Source organism: Phasianus colchicus, chromosome 3 (genome assembly GCF_987193195.1).
Source record: "Phasianus colchicus chromosome 3, bPhaCol1.hap1.1, whole genome shotgun sequence".
Lineage (NCBI taxonomy): Eukaryota > Metazoa > Chordata > Aves > Galliformes > Phasianidae > Phasianus > Phasianus colchicus.
In genome coordinates, this window is record NC_143438.1 from 53,874,955 (window position 1) to 53,902,147 (window position 27,193).

Below are 27,193 nucleotides of genomic sequence, written 5' to 3' on the forward strand. Positions count from 1 at the left end.
GCCATGGTGAGAATGGATTCCTCTTCATGGGAAGTACTGAGCAGAGGGGTGTCTCTCTGAAAGGCCAGCCTGGGTTCAGCAGCTCCAGCACTCTGAATTCATACTGAACTGAATGAATGATCTTCCTTTTCAAGCTTATACTTCAGAAACTTTACGGAGGGGTCCTTGGTGCTCTTCACACTGCTATGACAATTCTGAGATACCAAATAGCGTTTGAGTGAAGCTGGATGAGGTTCATGGGGCCTGCCAACCCAACCTGCTACAAAGTGAATGCTGTCCCTAGGTGCACAGGGCTGTGCCTGAGCTCAGGGGCTGATCCAGGCTGAATGTATCCATGAGGTGACTTATTTGCAATGTTGGATAATACACCTTTGTGTCTTTTAGTGGTAACTATAGAATAAAGGGGAGAGAAATAAACAACATAACTGAAAATAGTGTTTATCCGTAGTTTAACTTGTACTGGATTTGATGGCAGTTATGTTATTTTTTTCCAGGCAAAAACTACTTCTCAAGAATGCAGATATTCCTGTTATCATGAATACGTATTTCAGTCAGAAGGTACTACTCAGTGAACACCCAGAAACAAGCAAGACACAGGGTCCTACAAAGATGCTTATTAGAAAGAATATTGTATCTTTGGCACAGACATTCAAACTAGATGACTTTGACAATAAACAACCCCAGGAATCTCCAGATAATCAGGTAAGGCTCATTCATTTGGTTCTCACTCCAGCATTTTGTAAGAAGTTGGCAAGCAGATGTTTGGAAATCATAACAAAAACAAAAATTACTGACCTGTTCAGTTTCCGCTTTCATTTAACTAAGGCTGAATAATATGTGATGTTTATTTTAATAATATTTTCTTAGCAGAGGCTTCTGGCCCATCCAACGGCTGAACTGCTGAGAGGTTATTTTACTGAAATCTCACTACTGTGTTAAATAGTAATTGTAGTTTGTTTTTTCATACATTTTTCTTTTATTCTATACAGCTGAGTAGCCAAACTTTATTTGAAGTAAAATCAATTTTCTGATAACTGCTAAGATAGTATGAGCTAAAATATTATTTTTAATAAATATTCCCTTTTTCCATTCCTATTGAACTCATTTTCTAGTCTGCCCTGTCCTTTATTTAATGCATCACTTGGGAACACCAGCCTCCTTTCCAGCATCTTTACAATTTGTTTGCTTTCCTGTTGTAACTTTGTTTATATCAAAATAACTGCTGACTCTTCATATCTCTAGCTGTTGTACAAGCTGAGGTATTTTAAGTGATTTGGCTCTCTGATAGTTTGCACCAACATTTTCTTAAAGATTTGTTTAAAGTTTTTGTATTGTCCACCCAAAAATCATTGTTAACATTTGAGAATTTTGATCCCAAGAATCTAAAGAACAACACTGAGTGTCATTGTTGTAGTTGTCTTACATATATATACATATATATATATTTGTGTATAACTCCATCTGTAAGTGTAAGAATGAAGCAGTTGCATAAATCAAATCCTAATCTAATTTCTTGCTACTGCTCCATCTGGTAGAGAGCTTCCGCTGTGTTATGCGAAAAACAGAGCATTTTAATTCTTTCCCTGATACTTCCTAGCAAAACCATTTCATTTAAAACTCATTAGACATGTTTCATTGTAACTACTTTGCAGACAAGCATATCATCACACCATCATTTCCTTATTAACATTGTATTTCTGCTTCTCAAGTGATAGATAATACTTACGGTTAGGTTTGTAAAACTTCAAAACATTATGTTGCATCCAGCTTTAAAGAAAAAGTTTCACTTTGAAAATAGAAATTTGGCTCATGCTGGAATGGAACTTGTACATAGAATGTTAGTTCATACTTGCAATCAATTTTTTACTAAAAGAGATTTATTTTAGAATGAAAATTAATGCAACTACTCATTTAAATTGAGGGAACATACAACATAATTTAGTACATAATAGATATTTGGGGAGTTTAGAGGATTGTATTTCTAAAATACATTTGGGAAGTAGCTAAAGGGTGGAGTAAGGTTTGTACTTTTAGATTAAGTTTTTATACTTCTCATTAATCATCTAATTTTTAAATTGAAACATTTTACATTGAAGTTTCTAGATACTTGTTCATTTTCACATAACTGTGAAAGTCTATAGCATTCAAGATAGATTTTACCTTTTTTTTAGAAAAGAGAGAAACAGAACACTGGAAAAGTAAAAATGAAACTATTCTAGAGGAAGAATCATAAATACTAGTATCAGTTCTCTTTTCCTCCTACTGTTGCCCTAATTTCTCATGGATTGACAGCTCATTCCAGAGCAGCAATCAATATAGGAGAGCGCTATGTGCTGTACTCTTTCTAGCTGTTTATTAAGATCCTCAATAAACATTGGTCAGTAGTATGTAAGTCAGTTTGTGTGCAGGAAGTGTTTTGAAACTGACCTTGTACTTCCTGCAGAGATTTTTCATGTTGTGCTTTTTAGCACTCCATAGTTTCACCATTCCAATACATTTTCTGTTAATGCATTTTCCTTCATCAGGTGGCTTGTGCTCCACAAATTCATAACAACAGTGATCCTAAAAAGCATCCCTTAGCACTGGGTGCTGTTAATGATTCTCTGCTTGAAATGGTGGAAAGCCAAGGAGCAGTGGGATGGAGAGAAGTGCAGGTACGAGTCGTTATCCAAAGGGTGTACTATCTGCCTGCAAGAGAAGGTTTCAGAAGCCAGATTCAAGGAAACAAGCCTATCTGTGTTACACCCATCATAAATTCAGATCCACTAAATGTTAGGTAAGTAATAAGATGTGTGGAAGTTATCCTAACATGCCTGTTATGTGTGAGAAACCAAAGAGGAGGGAGTTTGGAATTGTCATTCTTAGCCTTCAGGTTCCAGGAAATAAGTACATTCAACAAGGTGCAGGATTTTCAATAGTCTTTTAATAGATACAGTGTGAAATAGAAGTAATGCTGTGCATGGGAGGGAGGGATCTGTCTGTAGTTGCATCAGCAACTAACAGGAAGACTGAAAATGTATTAAGGGGAACCACTGATGATCATGGGTATTCTGTACTGTTTCTTTTGTTTCACGGAGTAAGTATTGTGTCAAACATGTCTCATTTACCTGTTTCAGTCTCCAATATGCTCTACTGTAAATTGTGCTCATAGAATAGTCTCTTGGAAGACAAGAAAAATATAGGGAGAGATGGAGAAGCAAAAGGCTTTTCTAAAATGGGTATTTTGATCAGACCTTGCATGAGAAATGCAGGCAAACGCATGCAAACTGCCACTGTGAAGCCACTGGATAAAAACTCCTGTTGAAGTCCAGAAGTCACAGCAGTTCATCTGCTCCATAGTAAAAAGTGATCTGGTGTCAAAACATTAACACCAATCAGGAATCTTATATGCAAAACTGTAGAGCGTACAGATTTAGAGTAGTGTTCTCAGCTGCTTCTATTTTAATCTTTGCATTCTGACACTGGTCTGCTTTCAGTGTAGGGAATCAGAAATGAGACCTTGTTTTTGTCAGTACAAAAGATAGACGGGCAGTTTTCCCTTTTGACAATCCTCAAGGTTTGAGAGCAAAGACTGATTTCCAAGTCTTTCTCAGCAACTCTGGATCTAAGATTACTGTGTCTGTTATTGAATTTCCTTCCTCCAGGGTTTGTTGCTAACTTTTGGTTCTAGATGGGTTAACATTTTATAAGCTTTATTTTAACTTAAAGTAAGTTACAGTGGCAGAGCTTTTATTAAGCTTGTAAGTACAGTCTTTCAAGGAGACTGTAGATCTCCATTAGGAGATCTTTCTGCCTGCAATTAGTTTGAAAGGTCCTACTGAGAACTCACAAAATGTAGTTTGCAATAGGCTTTGAAGAACTTCTTCAAAGGTTGGAAGAATTTCAGTTCAGCTATCCTGCTGATGGTTGTACCATGTTCACAGGTCCTTGAATTTTTGGAGTACTGGAATTCTCCTAATTCTGACTACCTTGTAACCACTGGGTGTGGCCATTGTATGGCACTCATTGGTCAATAATATTTCTCCAGGAGGAATTTAGGAAGATTGCTCTTTCCTAAGAAGATAGTCAGTGATCACTCTCAGAAAAGTAATTGTCAACAGTCTTGCCTCTCATGTTTTATAAAAGTTGTATTGGGTTTAACTTGCATTATTTCTAAAACATAGTTGGCACACTGTGTTGTGTGAAGTCATTGCTCTATAATTTAATTTTTGCTATTGTATCTATAAAAAAAAAAAAAAAAGAAAGATAGGCAAGGGTGTTTGTCAACCCCACATCAATCTTTGATTTTGAGGACAATATTTCTCTGTGTAGGTTTTCTTCTAAGGTCTACATTTGATCAAAAGTCAGGGCAGTTGACAGTCTGTTATTCAAGTTGATTTTTAACGCCACCAATTCTAGCAGAGGACGAACAATAGTTCTCCATTATTCTTTTCAACTTCCGACCAAAAATGTGCTTATTGCTCAATCACAAAATTCCTGATAGTTAACCTGCCTCAGTCTGCACTCTTCACATGAATGGGGTGAAACAGCACGAATCTCAGATTCACTTCTTACGCCAAACTTGAAATAGAAATAAAAAAAAATGAGAATGTGTTGTAGCTGGGTATTCCCATGTGCAGTTGTTGAACTGGCCTATTGGAAATTCCTCAAATTTTGTTGATGTTCTTGTTCAAAAAAGAGCCTGGTGGTGGTCATTTGCAGCAATTAGAATTTCCTTTTGGATCCATGTGCTCTGAAGAGAAAAAAAATCAACCTCCTTTCTCTTTGAAAGAAGGAGAATGAAGACTTTTAAAGATTAAAGAACAGAAAACACCTCATACTGCTTTATCTATCGGCTGCTATTTTCATGGCTGATAAGCATCCACACGAGACATTTCTCCTCTATCAAAAAAGTCTGTGTCTGTCACCTGATAGTGAGTAAAAAGGGTTCAACGCCCTCTGACAGTCCTTTGAACCAAGTAATGGCCCATACTTTTGTAAAGAAAGCCTTTTTTTCTTTGTTAACTTCTTTTTCTGAAGTAAAACTGCCATAAAAGCAACATTTGTAAGATAATTCACTGTTTTGTACAAATAAATTTCTAATTAGATATTAAGGTAGGTGAGTATTTACTTGATTTGTATTGTTGTAGGCTGGTGTATATATTGTTGTAACATACAGTATAACCTAGATGCTGTTGCCCCAGGGAGCATGAGAAACACAGATAATCAGAGACATGAAATGAAATGTCAAACAGGGGAAGTGGTGCATTTTGTTCAAAGCATCCACTTTCTAGAAAGAGTCTGGCAAACTGTGGGAGAAATGTATGTTTTCAGTGTTCAAATTGAGTTATTGAATTCTTTAAAGCTCAAGTGGGAAAAGCAGAACTTATGATACTGCCTATAGGTATCTAGCTTTTGTTGTTTGTAGAGATAAATACATAGAGTATAGACTTCTACTGGTAGGCAAATGGTTAAGCCTTTAAGTCTGACTTTACTTTGTACTTCAGTAAGACTGTGTGTTTTGCTGAAGAATCTCAGCATTATCTTAGGATGCTCAGAAACCCAGCACCTAACAAGTTCTCCACTTTCTGTCATACTTAAATTGTTCTCACATTCCCTGCATTATTATTGAATCATTTGCCTTTTCCCCCTATAATTAGCTGTTCTTGCAAATGGGCTTTTCATGCTTAAGTTAAGAGTTTCAGGAGGGTGGGGGGTAGGCTGGGAGGGAAGAAAGTATGACTTGCTTTGACTGTCTGCCCCTTTCCAGCATTCCTGACATACGTTTTGCTGCCTTTTCCCCTTCTGATGAGAAAGATACTTTTACAAATGATACAGCATGTGTTTGTTGTACACTACAACACAGAAAATGAATTATTTTGACTTTCTGAAAAAGGCCTGACTATGAGTACATGAATCCCAGAGAGAATTCTGTCAACCTGAGGAGTTTTCTGGCTTTGAGGTGTCTGACTCATTCTGTCGGCCTTGTACTTTGCGTTCCTAGGATAAAGCAGTGTATAATTTGGATTTTACTCTTAGCCAGTATCTGTTTGTTTTGAGTGGGCCACACGAGTTCAGTAAAAAATAGAGACGGTCAGTTCTGTTCCTTAAAGGATAGGGATCATTGTGTGATAGTTGGTGAAACTAAAATAGATACGTTTTCAGAACTGGTAGGGGGTTAAACTGGCCAGAAACCCAATCTCACAAGATTTGGGTTAGGAAGCAGGGCTGAGAAGGGTGTTGTCTCCTAAGAAGGAGAAGCTAAGCACTTCTAAAATAAAACAATGCTGGCTATAGCTGTGAATCCAGATTTTAAAATCTTTGTGGGTGAGTAAAGAAATGTTCCATTCACTTCTCTTGGCGTATGTTTTGACCTACTTCCCACCTGAAAGCTAACTTTCAAGCCTACCATGACTGTATTCCAAGAACAAAAGAAAGACAGTACGCTTACTTTAAAAAATTATGTGATCAGCCTCTATCCACTACCCATCAATAGTTCTTTCAGTTTTACTCTTTATTTTGTTTTCAATCTGCCAGATCTTCGAGAAGCAGAAAGACCAGCTACTGTGCAAGTAGGACCCTTGGGGAGCAAAATATGTAGAAGAGCCAAGCATTTGTTAGAGTGGCTCAAAGAAGCGGGAGTGTGGGGAAAGTAACGTTTCTCTTTCTGAATGGAAACATTGATGTCTATTGCTGGGATTCATTACACTCTCACAAGTTGTTGCAAGCTTCTGTGTAGTCTGTTCCTATGTTATTTTGCTAAAAACGGCTTTACTGGCAAAGGGTAATCCCATAGAACTAATTCATTTCGAAGTTAGATTTCCTCTCTCCTCTCTTTCTTGCTCTAATGATCTTTGCTGCTTATCTTAACATGATGGTAGGCAACGTGTTAATCTGTGTGGCTGCATGCACCCCTGAAAGTTGAGCGTCAAGTGCTGCAACTAGCATTTCGAGTAGGTAGACCAGTTTGAAAAGCAGTATTCAAAACCATTCTGACATGGAAAACTTACCTTGAATTTCATAGGACATACTTAAGGGAAAAACAAGGGAGAAAGGGGGGAAAGGGGAAAAAAAAAGGGGGGGAGGGGGGGGGAACTGGGGAGGGAAGGGTAAAAAAGTAGAAATCTTATTTGAAAAGAGCCCAGATTGGAAAGGACTGTCATGAAAAATCCATGTTCACAGATGCTAACATCTGTCAGAATGTTTTTTGTGGCTGACTTAAATCTGTTTACAGCATTCCATTTGTTTTTTTTTCTGTTTTTTTTTTTTTCTTCCAACAAAACATTTTAAATGGGATGGTCATAAATGCAAGTGTTTTTTTTTTTAAATTACATTATGTTTCTGGGATGTGATTTTTCAAGTGGGAAGTAAACAGGAAATAGGTAACTGAAGTGCAGTAGAGAGTACTCCATGAGCTAGAAATTCTCTCCGATTTCCCTTTTTCAGACCCTTCTCGGAAGTGAAGATACCATGCTTTTAATATTCTTGCAAAGTAGTCTAATTGCTACTTGACAGGCTTGTAATAGTTTTCATAATAGCTGTGGTTCAAGGTCTAGGAACCTGTTTTTGCTTTGAAGTTTTTGTTTGTTTGTTTTGTCTTTAAAGCACTTTTAAGACTCTCTGACACTTGGATATTCCTTCTTTCTTCCACCCTGCTCTTTTGTAATTCTCAAACTGGAGCTACCAAAACAAAGAGTAAAGACAAAAGACTTGGAAAAACAACTTTGGTATCATGTTATCTAGCTGAGGCATTAAGCTGTATTGTATATTTAACACTGTGGATTCCCTGTGCACTTGTCCAGGTAGCCCCAAAAGTCTATTTTCCCTGCTTTCAGTGCTGCAGTTGGATAGATGGAACTTGGGCTTCTTCCAGTGCCAGTGTAGTACAAGAATTTGTTAATTTGATATTACCGTTTATTTTTCAGTGCTAAATATTTACATAATCTTATTCTGTCCAAGGGCAAATTGAGAGCACTGTTATCTGATATACTCTGCAGAACATCCCTCTTCCCCCCCCCCCCTGCAATGTATACCAGCTCTGCACTGGGAATCAGCGATTAAATAATTTGCCACTGATCTAAAATATGTCAGGGCAGTAGTAAACTTGCTGATGTGTCTTAAGAAGACAGTAGCCAATTTGATCACAAGCATGGCACAGATTCAGTCTCTTTGGAAAGCAAATGGTCAGGATCACAAATCAACTGCCATATGACCAATGCTATGTGCATGTCCATGTATCCATCTTGCAAAAAGGGCACGCTGGTTTCTCACTTCTCTCTTCTCTATAATGAAGCAGTCAGTAGAGTAAGCAGTAAAGTGCCCATATATTAACAGAAGTCAAATACCTTCCCTACCTTCTGAAGAGTCTTCCATTGGTCAAGAAGAAAGAGTAGCTCTGATTACTGATATATTCCCCATGATAGAGAAATTGCAGATATATGTAAATAATAATGAAAAAGATAAAAAGCATGGAAGTATTGTTACATAGAGTTATATATTTACCACCACTCATCATGTATCTGTACCTTTCCACTTCTCCCACATCTGTTTGCATACAGAACTTCAGAAACCTGGGGAGGTTTTATTGCATATCAACGCCTCATTTCCTGCTGCTCTCTACTTTATGGCTGCATTCCCCTAACCAATTATTTTGAAAGGAATATGTAAGCAAGGAATACAGGAAGAGCAACGTGGTCCTTCGAATGTTATCCCATAATGGAAACCAGCTTAGGGAGTAGAAAGTGATCAGTTGGAAAGGTAATTTTCTGCCCCTAAAGCCACAGTCAGGGAATGTTTTGTTGTACATTGCCTGGTTTAAACCAGGACTAGTAATTTTCTAGCGCCTGTTATTTGTCAAGAATTATTCTAAGATGGCCTACATAAAAGGTATGGAATCTTTCCCTTGTTCTTGACCTTTCTTCCCCTTGAATTTTTATATCTCTGAAAGTTATGTGGTTGGCAGAACTGAGAGCAGAAAATGTCCACATGTATTTTACACCCCTACCTTTCACTGAATACATGACTTCAGTCCTGCCTGGGAGGAAGTGTTAAAGTCACGCTGGAGCTCTCCAAAACTTTTATAAAAGCCAGATTGTGTCTCTGGAATTTGTTTTCCTGCTACCATGGTACAGCAGAAGTCAAGGACCGTGAGCAGTGATAAATGTTATAAATACCTAGATGGACACATGTTGAGCTAACAGATAAGAAAGAAATCTAAACCACCCAAATGTAACATTTAATTTCTATGCAATTTGGGCACATAAAGTCTCTTTGTATGCACAAACATGAGTACTGGTATCGATCAGCAAGCATGCAAAGAAATGTCACGGTAGCAAGTTTCTGAAAGGGAAGATGCTTAAGAATAACTTTGTCATAAACTTCAAAAAAGCTTTGATTTGGGTATAACAAATCATTACTCCTTGGAAGGGTGTTATGAACATAATCTCACTCTCTTGGGAAGAAAGAAGTCTCTTGTACCAGGGAGTATAAAGCTGAGAAGACACTGTCCTGTGTGGTTTTAATATAATGGACACACTCTAGTAATCAAGAAAAGTCAGAGGGTCCTGAATATCACTGGGGACATAGACCTGTACAGCTGTATCATAAACTCTTGTACACTTTCTTTTAAAGAATACAAAATATGAAGTTTTTCAGAGAAGACCATCTAAATTTGTTTTGATAGGCATTGTGGCTTAAAACTGGGAGGTAACTTCCGAGTGCTGGGAACGCTTAAGTGTTATCTCACGTGCCAGTCTATTTCAAGTTGTGACCAGCTGCAGTGCCTGCTATTCTTGTTCAATTTCTCAGCCAGAGCAAGTCAGCAGTGTCACGCTAGGTGGGGGTCCATGCTGACTATGATGAAATGCTGCAGTTAATGCCTCAATGCCCTCTTTTGCTAGAGCTTCCTGGAGTGTGGAGAAGAACATACACCTCAAGTGAGAGTGAACCTGGGATGAATTCGCAGTGTAAAGACTTGAGTGGAATGGTGGTTGAGACATTGAGTTATTTTTGTAATTTTCATCCTAAAGCAGAAAAAAATGAAACTATTCACCTGATTTATATATTATGTAATACCTATTCCAAAAGGTTTTGTAAGTCAGTGAGTTCAGATTTTTTTTTTTTTTTGAGCCTGTGTTTGGCTGCAGTGTGAACTTCTCTGGATGACCTGCCTTAGAAGTGATAAAGGCTAAAACTGAATACAAAATATACTTCAGAGAGATTTCATACTAAACGGAGCAAGAATGATATGAAGTTGCAAAAGTAGTTTTTGGTCATGCTTGCAGTATTTCATTCGGTATCACATGATAACATGATTTTGTATACATATTTTAAAAACTATTTATCTGTATCAGTGGTTTCTCAACTCTGTTGTGCTTACTTTGGGTGGTATGCCAGTCACTGAGGAGGCTTTCACACCAGCAGCTCCAGATTCCGCCCTTCTGCAGGTGCTAATCTAACCCAGTAGGCAGTCACCAGCCAATTGTAAATGTCTTCGTGGAGCTGTTACTCCAGTTCAGAGGCATTTACGGATCCATGCAACTTGAGGTGCAATGGCTGATTTGAAAGCTGACTTCATACAGCCACCTGAACTACTGGGTGAGAGGATCAACTGATGCCTGTAACCTTCCTTGGATCCGCAGCAGTGGACAGGAGGGAAAGATGGAAATGAAAGCAGCAGCAGGCACTTTCTCTGTATTTTCATGCTTGGTTCTTTGCCCATGATCTTTTGAGTTTCACGTGGGCACAAATTCAGGTGGCAAATGGGAACAGAGTTTCAGTGCAAGATGCAATGAGAATCTGTACAGCTTTTTCACTTTGCATGAACTTATGCTGCACTTTGGCACTTGGAGCTTGTGCTGCTACTGCATGATCTTGTCTTATCTTCACCCATACATAGGAAGATGACTTTAAGGAACTAATTATGAAAATGTAAAACTCTTCAGCACTTTTTCAGTTGTTTCCCAATTATTTTAGATCAAAGGTGATCACTTACAAGTGCTGGCTTGACATGTGGGAGGACAGTCCCTTCCATAACTGGACTGTTTACACAGGGATGGAAAAAGTACTTGGGATCATGCAGTGAGAATCCTGGGTAAGGCAGTGTGTGGTAGGTAGTTGGAGAAAGAAGTAATTCACAGAGTTGAAGTTCTCATATGGGGAATGTGAGAGTGGCCGTAAGATTGTTCAGATACTATTTTATGTGAGCTACCTTTCTCCTGCACATTAATTCCTATTAAGCCTACATAGGACCTGCTGTGAATTTTTTCTCTGAGGTACTGAGTTTTCCCATCGCTGAATTCACATATGGTGTAGTCACAGCAGTTGCAGGTGCTTCTGTCTTTGTCTTGCATGGATAGGTTATGCATTTTCTGCTGCCTCTGAACAAATGCCAGAATTTGTAAACTCCACTTGACATGAGGAAGAATGTGCCAGGAGATTGGTTTGATTGGAATGAGAAGCAATGTCACACCTTCTATATAGAGCTATAAATTAACAGATCCCATTAATTAGGAAATGAGCTTGTCAGCAAAAACATTCTGTGCCTAATCTTTGCGAAAATATATTTTGTTTCTATTATTCCTATTTAATTCTAAGTGCTTTGTGAGGGAGCTAGATACTGTCAAAGCTTCTTGCTGCAGCCTGAGCTTTTTGGTAGTCATTGAGACTACCTCATCTATATATGCTCTGATCCTCTTTTGTATCAGACTCAGCATCCACTTTGGGCACGGTCAGTTGTAGCCATAGCATTCTGAGAAAACTGTCATTTGAAGCAAATGTTTCAGAGGCTGAGAAAATTGGTGGCTCTCGGCCTGTTTTCATTTCAACAGTGTACGCAGGAAGAAACTCTGCGAGTGTTAATGGTGTTGAAGAGTTTAAGTAAGTGACTTGGAAGTCAGATTATACTCACTGAGGAGAAGAGGGAGAAGTCAAATGAAAATTTTGAAATGCTTGCAGAGGGTTACACCGCGTGTCTATATTTGGGGAACCCTGGTGTAGACAAATGGATTCTGTTCTAACCTGAGTTGGATCCCTGATAAATCTGTGGAAGCTAAATTTGGGGGTGACAGACATGGGTAGTATAGTCAGAAGAAATACAGAAGTTATGCATTGGACATGAGAATTGTGAAGATGAGAGATTATTATATCTGGAAATGAGGGGTTTTTTAAGCTTTTAGGATGAGGACCCAAGATGTCCCATCATATAGAAATAGATTTCTTTTATAAAAATTAAAAACAAATAACTCTAGCTCTCATTCCTACTTACTGATGGGACTTCCAAAAGCTTAATTTATAAAATACATATCCAGTGTTTTGAGATGCAAAATCAACCTGGAAACAGACAAGTATGGGACAAAAGAGAGATGTGCTTAGCAGGAAGGAGCAGCAAGAACAGCACATCTGGTCTCCCAGCAAAGACCTGGGGATTTTGTCTATCTGAGGTCACGTGCTGAAGTGTATAGGAGCTGACAGTGCAGAAAGTCACCATTTTCGGGGCAAAATTAACAATTTTTAAATGGCACTATAGTCAGAGAATAACCAAGAATGTGCATGCAGCCTATCTGAACAACAAATGGCTGAATATCATAGCACTTCGACATCCTGATATTCCTGTCCAAATTTGTAACCCTGAAGTTGCACGCATCCTCTTATCCGTTAAACAGAAGGAGCTGTCTTTCCCTTTTCTGTATATGTATTTGATACATCTGAGTCTTTCTTTTTCTTTTTTTTTTTTTCCCTGCAATTTAGTTTTGTATTTGGCACAATAACTAAATAAGTCCTGCGTGAAGCTAGAGGAGAGCACCGAGCTCTAACATATGCAGCGTCCTTCCTGTGATCTGCGTGTGTCACTGCATGCATTATTTATTGTAACAAAGTGCATAGCAACGTTACAGCAAAGCAATATCACAGCAAAGCAAAGCGATGAAGTTGGAAGAATCGGAGCGTGTTCAGCTTCAGCCTGACATTTTTATGTCCATAGGCCAGCTCCTCAGTTAATAGTCATTTCCTTCCCTCTGGAGCCGTCACCAAAAGCCCGTGGCTCTGGAGAGCAGGAGGCTTTGCAGGGTGCGCCAGGCAGACACGTGGTGCAGCTCTCCCCTCGCCCTGCGCTCAGTGTCTCTGCACACGCTGTTCAGTAAACAAACTTCGGGGAACCAGAGCGAGCTGGTTCAGAGCAGCCAGTTCATTCACACAGACCGCTTGGAAAGTGATGCCTTTGCGCAGCCTTGACGTGCAGGCTGAGGAGGAAGCAGAGAAGTTAGTATTTATGTTTTCATTAATGCTTTTTATAGCCGCGAGCCAGCTGTAGCTAGTTAACATTAGCCTGGGACATCTATTAGCGTGCAGACCTCTTACGCAGGATAAAGGGTTTCTGATGGAAACAGAGTTGTTACTCATGGTCCTCAAGGCTGCGTGTTTACAGGAAGGCTGTTTGTGCTGACATAGGATATATGCTGGAACAGCGTGCACCTTTTTAATCAACTCACCTTCCAGGTTTCAAAGGGATTTTATGCTAAAACTTTTAGCATAGCAAATCGAAAGATTTACATATTTAAATAGCTTACTGTTTGTTTAAAAGCTGTTCCTTTTTAAATAATGCTTTGCAGCTACACAGCTACAAAAAGTACTTTCTGTTTAGCTTTTAGGATGAATTGGGCATAAGCAGTATTTCTGCAAGTCCTGGATACACCAGTTTGGAGTGCTAGATTTTTTGCTATGATGTAAGTGGCTGGCAGCATCTTAGAATGAATTGGACCTAAGGGTTTGGCCCAGAGGATTTGATGGCTCAGCTTTCCTTCTCTGGTTTCCCCCAGTTCTTGCGCTTTTTTTTTTTTTTTTTTTCCTTTCTGCTATTTTGGAAGATAGTTAGTCAGAAGGGTGTTTAAAAATAAATGACAAAAGCAACTGCAAAACAGAGAATGAGGAAGGCACAAGTAGTGCTGTTTTTAGAGCTCCAGTATGACAAGCACCATGGGCTCTGGTATTTGCGTCAGTGTGACACTTTCCTTTCCTGCTCAATCCATGTTTCCCAAGCAATTCTGACAACTTCACTTGACTAGGCAACGGTAGAGGTTGCCTAGACCTAAAGAAGTAGGAAATGTTATTTACCCTTTACTTTACATTTCTGTAGAAGGTGTGGAATGAGTATATTGCTCTCTTAAAGCTAGTTTAGTCACTTTAATAGTTAAAGGTTTGGAATTCCAAGTTCAAGGGCTGGCTTCCCTCTCAAGTTTTCCTCCTCTAAGAAAGGTAGATTGGTCTCAAGACAATTGCTATTCCTCTTCTTCACAGGTCCTTTGCTGCTACTTGCAGTGTGTTTTGCAGAGACCAGAGTAGATGGTTAGGGGCTAGGTCATCATGGAATGTTCTTGTCATGAATTTCCATTCTTTTTATCTTTATCACTATCCCACCAATTGTTAATGATGAGACCAGAGCATTGTAAGTAGTTTTCATCTCCCTTGTTCAGCCCAGATTTCTCATGAAAATGTTGATTACATCAGTCATCATCATCAGAAGTATACCTTTATGGTACACAAAGAGAAGCTTTCTTTTTCATCTGCACAACAGTATCTGTACGTGAAACTGCTGAGTAGCTCCAGATGCCAATGTCAACTCACATAGTTGAACTATAGTAAAAAAAAATAAGGTTATCTCCCAAAATTGAATCACTTCTAATCTCCCGTTCAGATAAATTTCCTCCACCCATCCACTTAGGTACGCCACCCTTAATGATCCACTTGAAAAGAATGTGACAAGCTCTTGAAAGCCTCGTGAGGCTATGGAAGTGCAGCTCATGAATTATATGTGTTCAGTGCCTACAGCTGAAACCTCGAAGTACAGGTGGGAAACCTCTTGTATCAGCAGTATCTAGATTTTCCTACAGAGTGTGTTCTGTGATCTGGATCACTATTACCTTTACAATTGTGGGTCAAGGTTCAGTTCATTCTGATTTGTAAGTCTGCTAGTCTTATGAAGGCCAGAAGAATCACTTGCTTAGGCAAAGTAGGGCTTTGATGTGTTCACAGTCTTCCTTTAAATGCAAACCAACAAAATTCAGTCATTCAGTACAACTGTTGGAAACATTTGCTCATTGTGATGATAGAAAACATTTTTTATTCATGTTTACTATTCTCCTAAATGCTTCATGAACTGTTTTTATTAGGTACAGAGAAATGACGCATGCAGTGTCATCACGTGCTGGCTGGAGTTTTTCCCTGAGTTTTTCTGATGGCTGAACTGAGGGGAGGATATTTTTCTTGTGTGTTTTGTCAGTAACATCATAATGAGGCACGTGGTAAGGGAGGCAAGTATAGGAGAAAGATAAAGCTACAGTTTCTGTCAGCAGGCAGTATTAGGTTGACAGTTATCTAATTTTATCTAATCTTTTCACATATACCTTGCTCCTTATGACGAATAATTGCCAGAAAACTCTTCTCTTGGCCTCTTTGTAAAATAGCTTGATGCATCTTTTCCTTGTCTCTTTTCATATGTATATATATGTGTGTGTGTGTGTATACATATGATGTGTTAGTATATCTCGGAAATAATCATGTCACCTGCTTATAAAAAATATGACAGTTGTCTTGAGATATAGATGTACAAATTAAATAGAAGCTGAAGAAGAGGGAGCCTTAATGAGATGTTGGATTGGAGACCTTGTTGGTGAGGTTAAGCAATCTGTATTACACTACAGTATTAATAAAGAGGCAGCAGAATAAATTAGCACTGACTTCTGTAGACTATTTACAAGTTCCATTGTTTACACTAACATTTCCAATTTGTTTCATTCATCTGTTAAAATTGATGATAACACTAATGCATGTGAACACTGTAGGCAAACTGCCACGTATCTCATATGGCTGGATTGATGGGGCATTAACCTGATGAAGGTTTCTTGAAATTTCACTGTTAAATAACATGTACAGTATGGCAGTGGAGGAAATGAAAAATCTCCATTATTGTCCATATTTACCGATAAGATTTTTTTCTCTCTACATCTGTTTGAAAATACAGAGCTGTATTCAGCTTCCAGACTAATCTCAATTGATGGTTTCTGCTAGAACGGACGTTATGTGTCTGAAAACCAGTTGTCATTTTGGTTGTGGGCAGTGAAAGCTACCAAATGGGAACAGCCTTTCTATAATGGAACTTTGACAATATCTGAACTACTCTTTTTTCTTTTTCCAATTAAAGCGACCTTAAACTAGCAGCTTATTCCACAAGTCAAATCCCATTTTCTCAAGCTTCTATATTTTAAAATCTAAAAATTCTGATGTTTTGTTCTCAGTAGTAAATTTGCTAGTGGATCTGAGCGTGTTCTTGTGCTTAGTCAAACTCACAGGTTTTCTTCATCTCATGGAGAAAGTGTTGGCTGGCGAGGCTTTTCTAAATGGGGGAAGGAGAAGAAAGGAAGGTAAGACTGGAGGAGTGTTCCCACACTGGGCACTTTAGGTCAAGGATGAATGTGTTGAAATCTCAGGAGAAGCTGCAGGCAGTGAGTATGATGGTGTTGTTGGGCAGCTTTCCATGGGAGCTGACAGGATGGTGATATGTGAAAGATGTGGTAATGCTAATTCTTTTAATGAGCAAGTGTTCAGCTACACTTTAAGACATTGGCATTTCTGGCTTGTCTGCTAAACTCTCCAATAAAGGAGCGGGAAGTTTAAAATAAAGATCCAATGGATCTTTATTATCCATTTTTGTTATGGAATGGTGGCAGTTCTGATTTTCGACATGAGTTGTGCTGATAATTCAGAAAGTTCATTTCATATCTCCTTGCTCACTTCCTTCATTGCCCTGCAGTACTGAACAGCAAAATGCAGCAAATCAGTTTACATTTTTGCTAAAAGCTTACCTACATGGAAATGAATGCAAAATATCTGGAGAGCAGATTTTAACTGTGCTAATTTCCCTCACTAAAATCATCTTACTGTGTACAACCAAAGGGTTTTTAGTTCACTTAAGGATTAGTGCAGAGAAGCTGCTCAACAGGAGCTTTTCCAGGCTCTTTCCCACTAGATGCATGAATTGCTTTGCTTTGGGTGTTGGTCTAGGAGTTTTCTGTTCATCCTCAGAACAGCAGCATTCTCACTTGGTTTTACATATTTTCTGTCAGGCTTTGTTCCTGAGAGTCAGGAGATGGAAGGCTGAGAGGCAAAGATACCATTAAGGGAGTGAAATGGCTTGGGCTGGGGGAACTTGACCCCCTGGAAAATTGCTGGGCATATACATGCAGGGGACAGGAGCCCAGAGAACAAGTGGCTCCTGCTGTTGCTGAATCCCATCCTGTCATTTCTTGACAGAGGCTTCTACGTGGGTTTAGTAGCTCCTGCCAGCCAACGGCTCTCTGCCGGTGCTCATTTGTCCTTTGGCTAGAGCTTACTAAGTGCAATTCCATCAATTGCTTATCACATGCTCTGCTCCTCTCCCTGAGGCTCTCCTGTAGTGAATGCCCTTTCTCCTTTCCCCTGCTTTGTGCACTGCTTGATTTGTGAGCTGCTGTTTCAGAGCACCCTGCAGTATACTTGCTTTTAACTGTATGTAAGTGCATTCCCTTCCCATAGAACAAAAAAAATATATATTATTTTTAAGACCTGATAATTAAGGTGATTATAGAATAGCTGAAGGGAGGATAAAGTAGAGTTACATCACTGGAACCATGCAGCATCTCAGCAAAGACTAGTTCAACTCGCAACAAAATGTATTTACAAGCAAGTTTAGTATTCATGAGCCGAAAGCAGCCCCTTCCTGTAGCTAGTCTGATATTTTCCACTATAAAACAAATCTTGTGACCTCTTATTTACAAAGCTCTTTCACCTCCATTGTTTACTATAGACTTTAGATGTTCAAAGGGGAATGCCCTTAAGGTAGGAAAATGTCTTGTTTTCTTTGGCAGCAGCTACAACTGGCTCTACCATGGAAACAGTTGAGATTGGAAAGGGAGAAGGGGCAGAGAGATAAGAGGTAGACTTTTCTCCTTTAGCTCAAGAGGTTCCTGCCACCTGAGGCAGCAAATATTTCAAGATTCAAATGAAACTTAATTCCAGATTTCCCACAGTGCAGAATTTAAGGATATACTAAAAACTGACTGTCATCTGTTGGCTTCCAAGTACTTGACTTTACCACCTTCAGATTCCTACTATAGGAAGGCTTGATAAGTTTTACATATACTTCTCTAGTGGATTAAAAAGCCACCAATGGCTATGAGTGTGTCATATGTATTATTCATACACGTGTATGTATTCACTCTGTGTTTATTCTTTCTAGAGCTGTATTTTCCCTCAGAACAGCACAGCCTGTTGCAGTTCTGATTCTTGAATCATTTTTCTGGTGCTTTGTCAGCCATAGATTTATGTTTTTGCAGCACAAACTGGAGATTTCTGTATTAGCTTGTAGTCAGTATAATATTATCCATAACTTCAAATTCTCATATTTCCATCTCTCCCTAGTTCAGTATTATACAATAGAAAGAGATGCATATTGCTAAATAGTCTCAATTGTTTGCAGAATTGATGTGGCATATAAAACAAATACCTGCACATACAAATCGTGCTGGTGCTCACAGCTTTTTCCCTTGCATACACAAATAAGGGATTTACACACGTGTAAGGTCATATTTTGCTTACATAAGTGATCTTATCTTTCTGCACACTGTGTAGTGTGGTATTCCAAACATTGTGGGGAACATAAGTCAACACTGCGTACAGATCATTTTTGCACATGGCACACAACATATACCATTTATAGATCACGTGGAATACAGTCTTTTGTGATTAGAATTTGCTTCAGAACTCTGTATTTTTTTAACTGTCTCACATCTAAAGCAGTCTGTTCATTCGAGTTGAATACATTTATTTTTTTCTGAACAAATAAACCAAGTTGCACTAAGGAGCTCTAAAAGGAGCTGAGAGATCAAAAGAACATGAAATACTAGTATTGGAAGAGTAGGGAGAGTCAAGGGATGTTGTGCAATGTGGAACCACTTTTTGAGGAGTTTTCTTAGAACTTAAATGCTGTAGCACTCTCTTGGGCTTTTCCAAAAGGTGAGACCAGAATACTCTCTTCAAGAAGCTAGGCTTGGGACAAGCAGCTCCTGGCCATCCCCTATAGAAATTATATAGAGGATGTTTTAATTCTTGGGTTTGAAACATGAAAAGTCTGTGTTAATCTGGGGGGAGTGGAAAAGAGAGTGGGGGAAGGAGATGTGGGAAAAGAGGAGGAGAGATTAACACTTTTTTTTCTTTTAATTGTAGTTTGAAAGGTGTGGCCAGGATTAATTGACAGGGATGAGGTTAGGTGGTAATTGAGTAACAATTTATTTATCCGATAATCACTAATTCTATCCTGATATTAAGAGGGAGAGGAGAAACTGTATTTTTAAACAAGTGTAGCTTGATGAGAACAACCATCTATTACACTGCTGTGCTGGGGGATGAGAAGAATTATAGAATCACAGAACCACAAGGTTGGAAAAGACCTACAAGATCATCTAGTCCAACCATCAAGGCTGCAGGACATTGCAGTTTTTTGATATGCTTGTCAAGGGTTGACTATCAATCCCAGTTTAGCAGGTTTTTGTGGTGAATTGGCCCAAGATTTGACTTGCTTTTTTCTCTCCCGCCTCACTACTCACTCAGAAGTTGTTTGCACCTTCTTTGCTCACATCTGTGGGTTGTTGGGGGTAGTCTAACTTTAAAATCTCACTTAAAAAACATCTGTCGATGTTATTCTCTTATATTGACACAATCCACTGGCTGAGTGTATGTAGTGAAAGTAAAAAACCATTCTTAGTGAATAATGAAAGAAACTCTCTTTTAATTAAAACAACATTTTAAATCTTTGTACACGTGTTATGAGGGAATGGGAAGGAAAGGTGAGATGATCCCTGTATGAAGGTTAAGTAGTATTTCCCTTCATTGTAACAAAGTAAAGCCAAACCCTTCATCATGCCTGACTTTTAAAGTCTTCTCACTTTCATCTTTCTAGCTCTTAGTTCTGCTAACAATCATTGATGTTACTGACAGAGTGACACAATATAATAATCAGGTACTTACATATAAAGGAATACTAAAAAATAATAATAACAATAATAGTAACAAATTCTTATAATTCAGTTTCTCTTGCCATACTTACAGCTACCTTCTTACTTCAAATTAGCGTAGTAGTAGTGATATTAAACATTTTTTTTTGTTGTTATTTAATATATGGTGAACGTTTTAAATGAGTGAAGAAAGATTTTGTCTTGCTGTTACCATGGATTTATTTCATGGATGTAGTCCAAGTTTGGCTATTTGAAAGAGTCTCTAGGTTAGTTGCTGAGAAAAGACATTATTGTTAAAATACTTGAAGTAATGATTTCACACTTTAAATAAATAAGAATTTTTAACAAGCGTACATTTGTTTACATCCAGATTATCATTTATAAGTTACTTGACATTTGAAAAGCCATGGAACAAAAGACTCCTTATACATTAGTATAAAAGGTCCGGCAATCAAGTAGGATTATGCTTTTCACTATATCATAATATCTTGATGTTTCCTTAGGTCATTTTAACTTTCTGTGGTCTCCTAGAAGAAACACAGTAAGCTACATGCAAATAAACTTTGCATTTTTTGAAAGGCTTCATTTCCACTGTATTTTAAATATGTTAGTCAATTGTTAACTGAGTTCTGAAGTCTCTCATAAACAGAGATGGATCATTTATCATTAATTGGTACGAATTTGTAATTCTTCCACCAAAAATTTTGAACATATGTGATTGACTTTTGAAGTCACATGCATACTATGTACATTCTTGAAATGACAAATGAGTACCAGCTAATTAATACTCCCAGTTACTGTGGATTTGCAGGCAGTAGTTTGACCGGTTCAGTAGTCAAACAAGAATGGTACTTGAGGCTTCTTGAGAAGAATCAGTTATTTACCATAATAGTAAATATTTTTTCCCAAGAAAAAAAAGTAGCTTGTTTTCCTTACCACTAGTTCTGTTTGGGTTATTTTGTGCTCTCTCCAAGCTGTATGACATCTGTGTACATAATTGTCCTTCAGTGTTGTGTAACTAATTCTACCACGCATGTGGCAGAGTTGACTATATAGACTATAGACTATATATATCTCTATATCTATATATATATTAAAAGACTACTCATATATAGTCTATTCTTAAAGAAAGTTTTGGCATATTATTGCATAGGGCATCTGTGGAGCAAAATGTGCTTTTTATTATTCACCTACTGTCCTTTGGCAGTATCACCACCAGGAAAGTCTTCCAGATGTTTGCCTAACATTTCAGGAAAACTGGGTTTCACCATACTGAATGCACCCAAGAATTATTCTTTAGCTACTTTGGGAGTCTGTGAGAAATTGTATCAAATATTGGAAGTGCTAATAAAAGCTTGGCCCTTCTATAGACGTGGTAGAATTCTGAGAAGGTTCCAAATCTTCTGATTTGAGAGGAAATTCACTCATCTACTGCAAACAGTTTTTACTTCAGTCTTACCAAATAAGGGATAAAGAGAGGTAGAAAGGTAAACAGGAGAGGAGCACCCTTCCCTGTGAGACTCAGCAGAGATTGTGGAAATTATTCACTGAGGAAAGCAATGTGTTCTTGGTGTACCCATGTGCTTTACTTTCAGGAACTGCTCCTGGGTTAACTGCACGTTTGGAATAGGTGTGCTTAATGACAGTCTTACCCTACGTTTGTTAAAGTCAGGAGAGGTAAATGGTGCAACTTGAACCCTGAAATAATAATATGAAAGTCACAAATGTAGTGCTAATGCAACTCATCAGCCTGCTGAGGGAAGCATGATGTGACATACAGCCTCTCAAGTCAGGAATTCTATGGCTTGGTTTTGTAGATGCAGAGGATAGAAGGAGATGATCTTCTATTTTCTTAATAGTTAAAAAAATGGATACAACTTGAAGTACAGCAGGGACGGTGAGCATGTGTTTGAATTTTCAGTAGACCAAATATGTATCTTATTTTAGTCAGAGGAGCAACAGAGCTTTGTAATCCCTGATCTGCTGTCAGGCCAACATGTTCCTGCTTGTAAAGGCAGAGTACGATTCTGCTCCTGGTACACAATGATCAAGACACATCTTGATATATGTTCTTAAGTGTTCCTCTAGATCTCTCAGACTCAGACAAATGAGCAAGCAAGCTGCAGCGCCGAGGGCTACAGCCCAGATAAAAAACTTGTCTTAGCCTTTCTCTGAAATCGTGCTTAATGTCCTCTTCAGACTTAGACCCATCTGCAGGATGACTTCTTTCACTGAAGTGACTAAGCTATGTTTTGTGTTTGTTTAAAATTCTGAAGTCATCTGCAAGCAGAACATGTTTCATATTTAGAGAGAAAATTTTTGGATAGGCTTCATTTTTCAAGACTTTTGGAGTAAGGACATTTAAAACATTGTATCATAAACTGAATTGCAACAAACAGCTCTCAAAGGCTACTGGAGTTCAGAGAGAGGTTTGGGAAGTGACCAGTGTTACATCAGGTGTTGTAATAAGTATCATTACCCTTGCAAGTGTTTTCACTTCCTCTGTAATGTTAAATCTAAGTGCAAGTGTGCACGGAGGCCTAATAATTGCTATTATCTCCAATTAGGGGAAAAGACTATTCAGTATGTACATTCACATATGGATAATGTTGTCCCAGTCTGAAAATAAGCATGGTATGAGTTACAGAAGGTTAAATGGTGGGGGTGAAATCAGTTTCCCTGTAATAATAAAAATTCCAAGTGCCAGTCAGGAAAGAGTGTAAGTATCTTGTTCGTCTTGCTGAATTTTAATAGTTAAAGACCACCTTTAACATTGTGCCAAAGTTTGTTTTTGCTTTTATTTTTGCTTCCCACCTTTGTGAAAGGAAATATTTAATATTTTTTTCCCATAAATGTTTACCCGTAGCTCTCCCAAATTAAGAATGTCTCATTGTACAGGAATGTGAACTGAAAACCAAATAAAGCTTGTAGGCTTCACAACATAGTCATTTGTGCCAGTGCTCTGGCCTATGCTAGTGATGACCTAGAGTCTGACAATTTAGATCCATTTGGTTTGTTAAAAACAGCAAACATTATTTGTCTTCTTTTGCCCCCTTTAAAGGAAGAAATATGTTATTGGTTTTATTAATAATTTACAAGTATAAGACATTCAAATAGATAGTATGATGAAAAAATGGACACCTGTAACTGTCCCTACTTCTTGCAAGTACAAAGTGATAAACTAAAGGAAATGTTTCCTGCAGCTGTCTCATTTACCAGATCTGCCATAGAAAATGAAATTCCGAAGTTAATACATTCATTTGAATATGATAATTTTTCACTGTAGTATATGTCAACAGTTGCAGATCTTGCTAGAGAATTGTTTAAACAATTTTTTCATAAAACTGATTTATAAATAAAATAGTCAGTAAAGCAGACTATTAAATAGCATCCCCTTTTCAAATTTTAGGTAGACTGAACAAATTCAGTAATCCATACAGAAGATGCATCAGAAGAAATAGGAGTCAGTCAGAAATTTAGGGATGCCAATTAAAACATAAATTTGAAAGCCTGATCCTCATTTTTGAAGACTGGTTTTGAAATATTTGGTGTTAGTAAGCAAATTCTGATGGGAAAATAGGTTATGTATCTGTTTAGAATATGGCTATACACATAGGTTTCCTTGAAAGATTAAATGGGATCAAAAATATGCAGATACAAACTTTTTGTAGGGTTTTGAATGTGGCTTTTTTTTCCTGTTAGACTGGTTTCAGTGTTTTTGAAATTTTTCCACTGTTTTTTTTTTTTTTAAAGTAGGTTTCATTTTTAGATTGGCCTCTATCTCTTCTGCAGTAATAAAAATAAAATGCGATACTGCTTTTTATGTTGCATTGTATGCTATTCTTTACATAAATGTTTTGTATGAAATTAGTCTTAACAGAATTCTTGGCCTGAGTCCCCACAGCTTGTAAGAACGTTTTCATCAAGGCCATACTGAAGGATAAACACCTGAGACAAGAGCATAGCAGTGGACCTTCAAGCAGTGACAGAAGGCCCATTTGATTTTCTGCTCCATCTCGAATGTCACTGAAACTGTGATCTCCTGTGAAGGAACTCTGATAAATTATTCTCTCCTTTGGCTTGAAGTATTCTCTTGTCTGCTGCTGTCTCTCTGCTTCTTGCCATACTGAGCTGTCTTACCACCCCTGACATGCTAGAGTGCCCTTTTAGTTGAGTCAGAACAGCTGTTCGTGATGCTGAGTCCACAAACAGATGAAAAGGAAAGCTAAATATATTTTTTCCTTCTGAGATTAATTTGTTAAAGCCAAGTTGTTTCCCTCATTTGTGTTGCCTTGTTGCCTCAGCCTGCTCTTCCTTCACAGTTATGGGGAGATGGAGATGAGGAGTAGGAACATCCAATATAGTGCAGCTTAGGAGTGGAAAAGGCAAAAGTATCTTCATTTGATATCTCCACTGACATGAAACTCTTTAATAATTTGTGGATGCTGAATGTTCATATCACCTGACAAATAGTATTTTGAATCATAGAATAGAATCATAGAATGGCTTGGATTGGAAGGGACTTTAAACATCACCCAGTTTCACCCCCCTACTGTGGCCAGGACTGCTGCCCACTAGAACAGGCTGCCCAGGGCCCCATCCAGCCTGACCTTGAACAACTCCTGGGATGTATTTATTTGTGCATGTTTGTTCATATGCATATGTATCTATCCATATATATACACGTGAATCTACATGTGTGTATGGGAAAAAATAGTTAAAATATTGCTGTTATTGCGGAGCATGTAAAATGAGAGTGTTACAGTTTGACAGAAAAAATGCTTTAAAGGACATGATTTCAAGTCACAGTAGGAAGACGATGTTACAGAAAGTGCAAATGTTCTTGAAATCTACAGAACTCGTGAAACCACGTCATGAGAAGCTGAGCATTTTCCAAGCTGAATCTGGTCATTAAAAAGTTTAGTTTATGAGGAAGCGTAGGTGGAGATGTTGATATTTCTTTAATTACTCAACTAGAAATTTAAAAACAACATAAGAAGTTTTCTGTGTCCCAAGATTACCTATGTTAAATTTCAGTCCCAATCCACTTTTACTATCACAGATCTTACACAAAACAAGTAGAACACAGAAGGTAAATTTGTCTAGGCAGGCTATGTATTCTGACCCTAAGCCTTGCAAGTTCTGATTTCTGTTTTCTTTGGATGGTTTTACATAAGATTAACACAGCCTTGTGTGAACAAAGGTGGTAGTTATTTCTTTTCACATGGCATTCTTCTTATCCACATACTGCAAACCGGCCTCGGCCTAAATCAACGTCATTTGACTTGGTTCTACAGAGGTACTGGAAAGAGCTGGAAAGAGCTGGAAAAGACGATGAAAAGGCATTCCTTTTATTCTTGCTTTCTCTTGCTGGCAATGTTTTCTGTATGGAAAATTTTGTGCTAAAACTAATGAAGTCCAAACTCTGAATTATTCCTCTAAACTGTGCACTTTGGCCTCTCACTGCACACTGTACAGGATGAGTGATGTCCATTGATGCTTTCTTTGTTTTTCATCTTGATATTAGTTCAACCTGTAGGTGAGAAAACTAGAAATAAAATCCACAGGATCTATTCCTTCTTACTACATATCACCCACTGTGATGCTGAAATCATGCAACCCACTCCACAACTACAAATGCCTGAATTTTGAGCCACCTATTGACTCTTGCACAATGGTCAGGGCTAGGCAATCTTCTCTGGTACCTTAATTAGCAGAGTTAGTAGAGCAAGAAGATCAGTGTGATAATCATCCCAACATTGATATTTAAGAGTTACAACAGTAACTTCCATTTTTTACTCTCTAAACTTAAACAAAGAATACCAAGAATACCTTATAAGCCTTGCTGAAGTAGATGAATTGTTGATGTTCTTCAGGTAAACACGAACACTTGGTGAAGACAATGATTTTCCAAGACAGTTCTTCAGGGCCACCATGAGCACACTGTTGTTCAAGCAGTCCTGCTTCTCAGAAGCGATAAACTATTCCTACAGTCTAGTTCTGGAATAACTGCAGGTGATCTTTCTCTCTGACATGACAATTGTTTGGCTTCTTACCAGTGATGCTGGAGAAGTTAACCGGAGTCTCAAGACAAATCTGTAGTGATGCTTCAGGATTTCTGTTACTCTGTTGATGACTTGAGCATGTAGAACAGAAATAACTTCCTTTCAGTTTCATTCTCCTATCCTGCCCACAGCTGTCTTCTGTTCAGTGATCGATTTTAGCTAGAAAACCATTGCTCACCAGAGAAATGCAACTGACTTATACAAAACATTCTTGCCACTTCATCAATTAAATGTTATCAGTATAGCTGTATTCACAAGGTTGATTTGTCCCAGCTCCTTCCACTTAATAGCATAATAATCATTAAAAATCATAACATAAAGCATACAAAGAATACAGTGTTTCAGTAAGAGCTGCAATACATTACCATCTCAGCTGTAGTACTAAAACTGGTGTCCACACTGTGGAGTGAAAAAATGATAAATAGTGGAATCTTTCATTGATAGCTTATGTTGAAACATGGGGCTCAGTACATGTGCAGTGGACAGATATGTAGCACTGAAAAACACATGGCAAGCTGGGGATAAAGGAGAAATACATGGGAGAAGAAAGGGAGAATTAGGAATGCAAATTAAACAAGTATAGGTTGAAATTAAAAGTTCTTTTGGTGTCCCATTCCAAGTCAGATGCTATCACATTTGCTTGCCCTACAAGAACATTTATCTTTGTACTGTGCATAAACGACTTTATTGGAGCATAGAAGTTTAATTCTTCAAAACACACTAGATGTGCATTATATGATTTTCATTGTTTATTTGGCTGGCAACCAGGAAAGCATTGGCTTTCTTTAGAAAGTCGTTTCTTCCTGCTGTCTTGCTTTGTTTTCTTTTAATGCTTTCTCAACCTTCAAGGTTGTTTTTGTTTGGGGGGGGGGAGGGGAGGGGAGGGGAAGCATCCTATCTTGTCATATCAGGTCAAGCTAAGCTGAGAATATTCCTCTGAAACAGGTTTTTTTTAGTGCTCTTGCAATTACATATTTGACTTAATGCTATATGAAATATATGTATTTATACATGCATGCTTATTTACAGCTAGCTGTGCTCAAGGAGATGCTTCTTGGTCAAAAAAGGAAAGTTTGTGGTGAATTAAACTTCTGTACAGATTGGTGA

At 38.1% G+C, this 27,193-nt stretch overlaps 1 protein-coding gene across 2 annotated transcripts in view; it reads left to right on the plus strand.

Annotated features, from left to right (window-relative positions):
• Positions 1–27,193, plus strand: part of SPIDR (scaffold protein involved in DNA repair) — a 197,928-nt gene that overhangs the window by 128,977 nt on the left and 41,758 nt on the right. For both annotated transcript variants that reach the window (XR_016465161.1, XM_031612937.2), the window contains exons 9-10: positions 495–702; positions 2,526–2,776. Coding sequence is in view for 1 of the 2 variants with exons in the window: in XM_031612937.2 (XP_031468797.2) it covers positions 495–702; positions 2,526–2,776 (459 nt within the window). In the remaining variant the exon portion in view is untranslated. The remainder of the gene's footprint in view (positions 1–494; positions 703–2,525; positions 2,777–27,193) is intronic.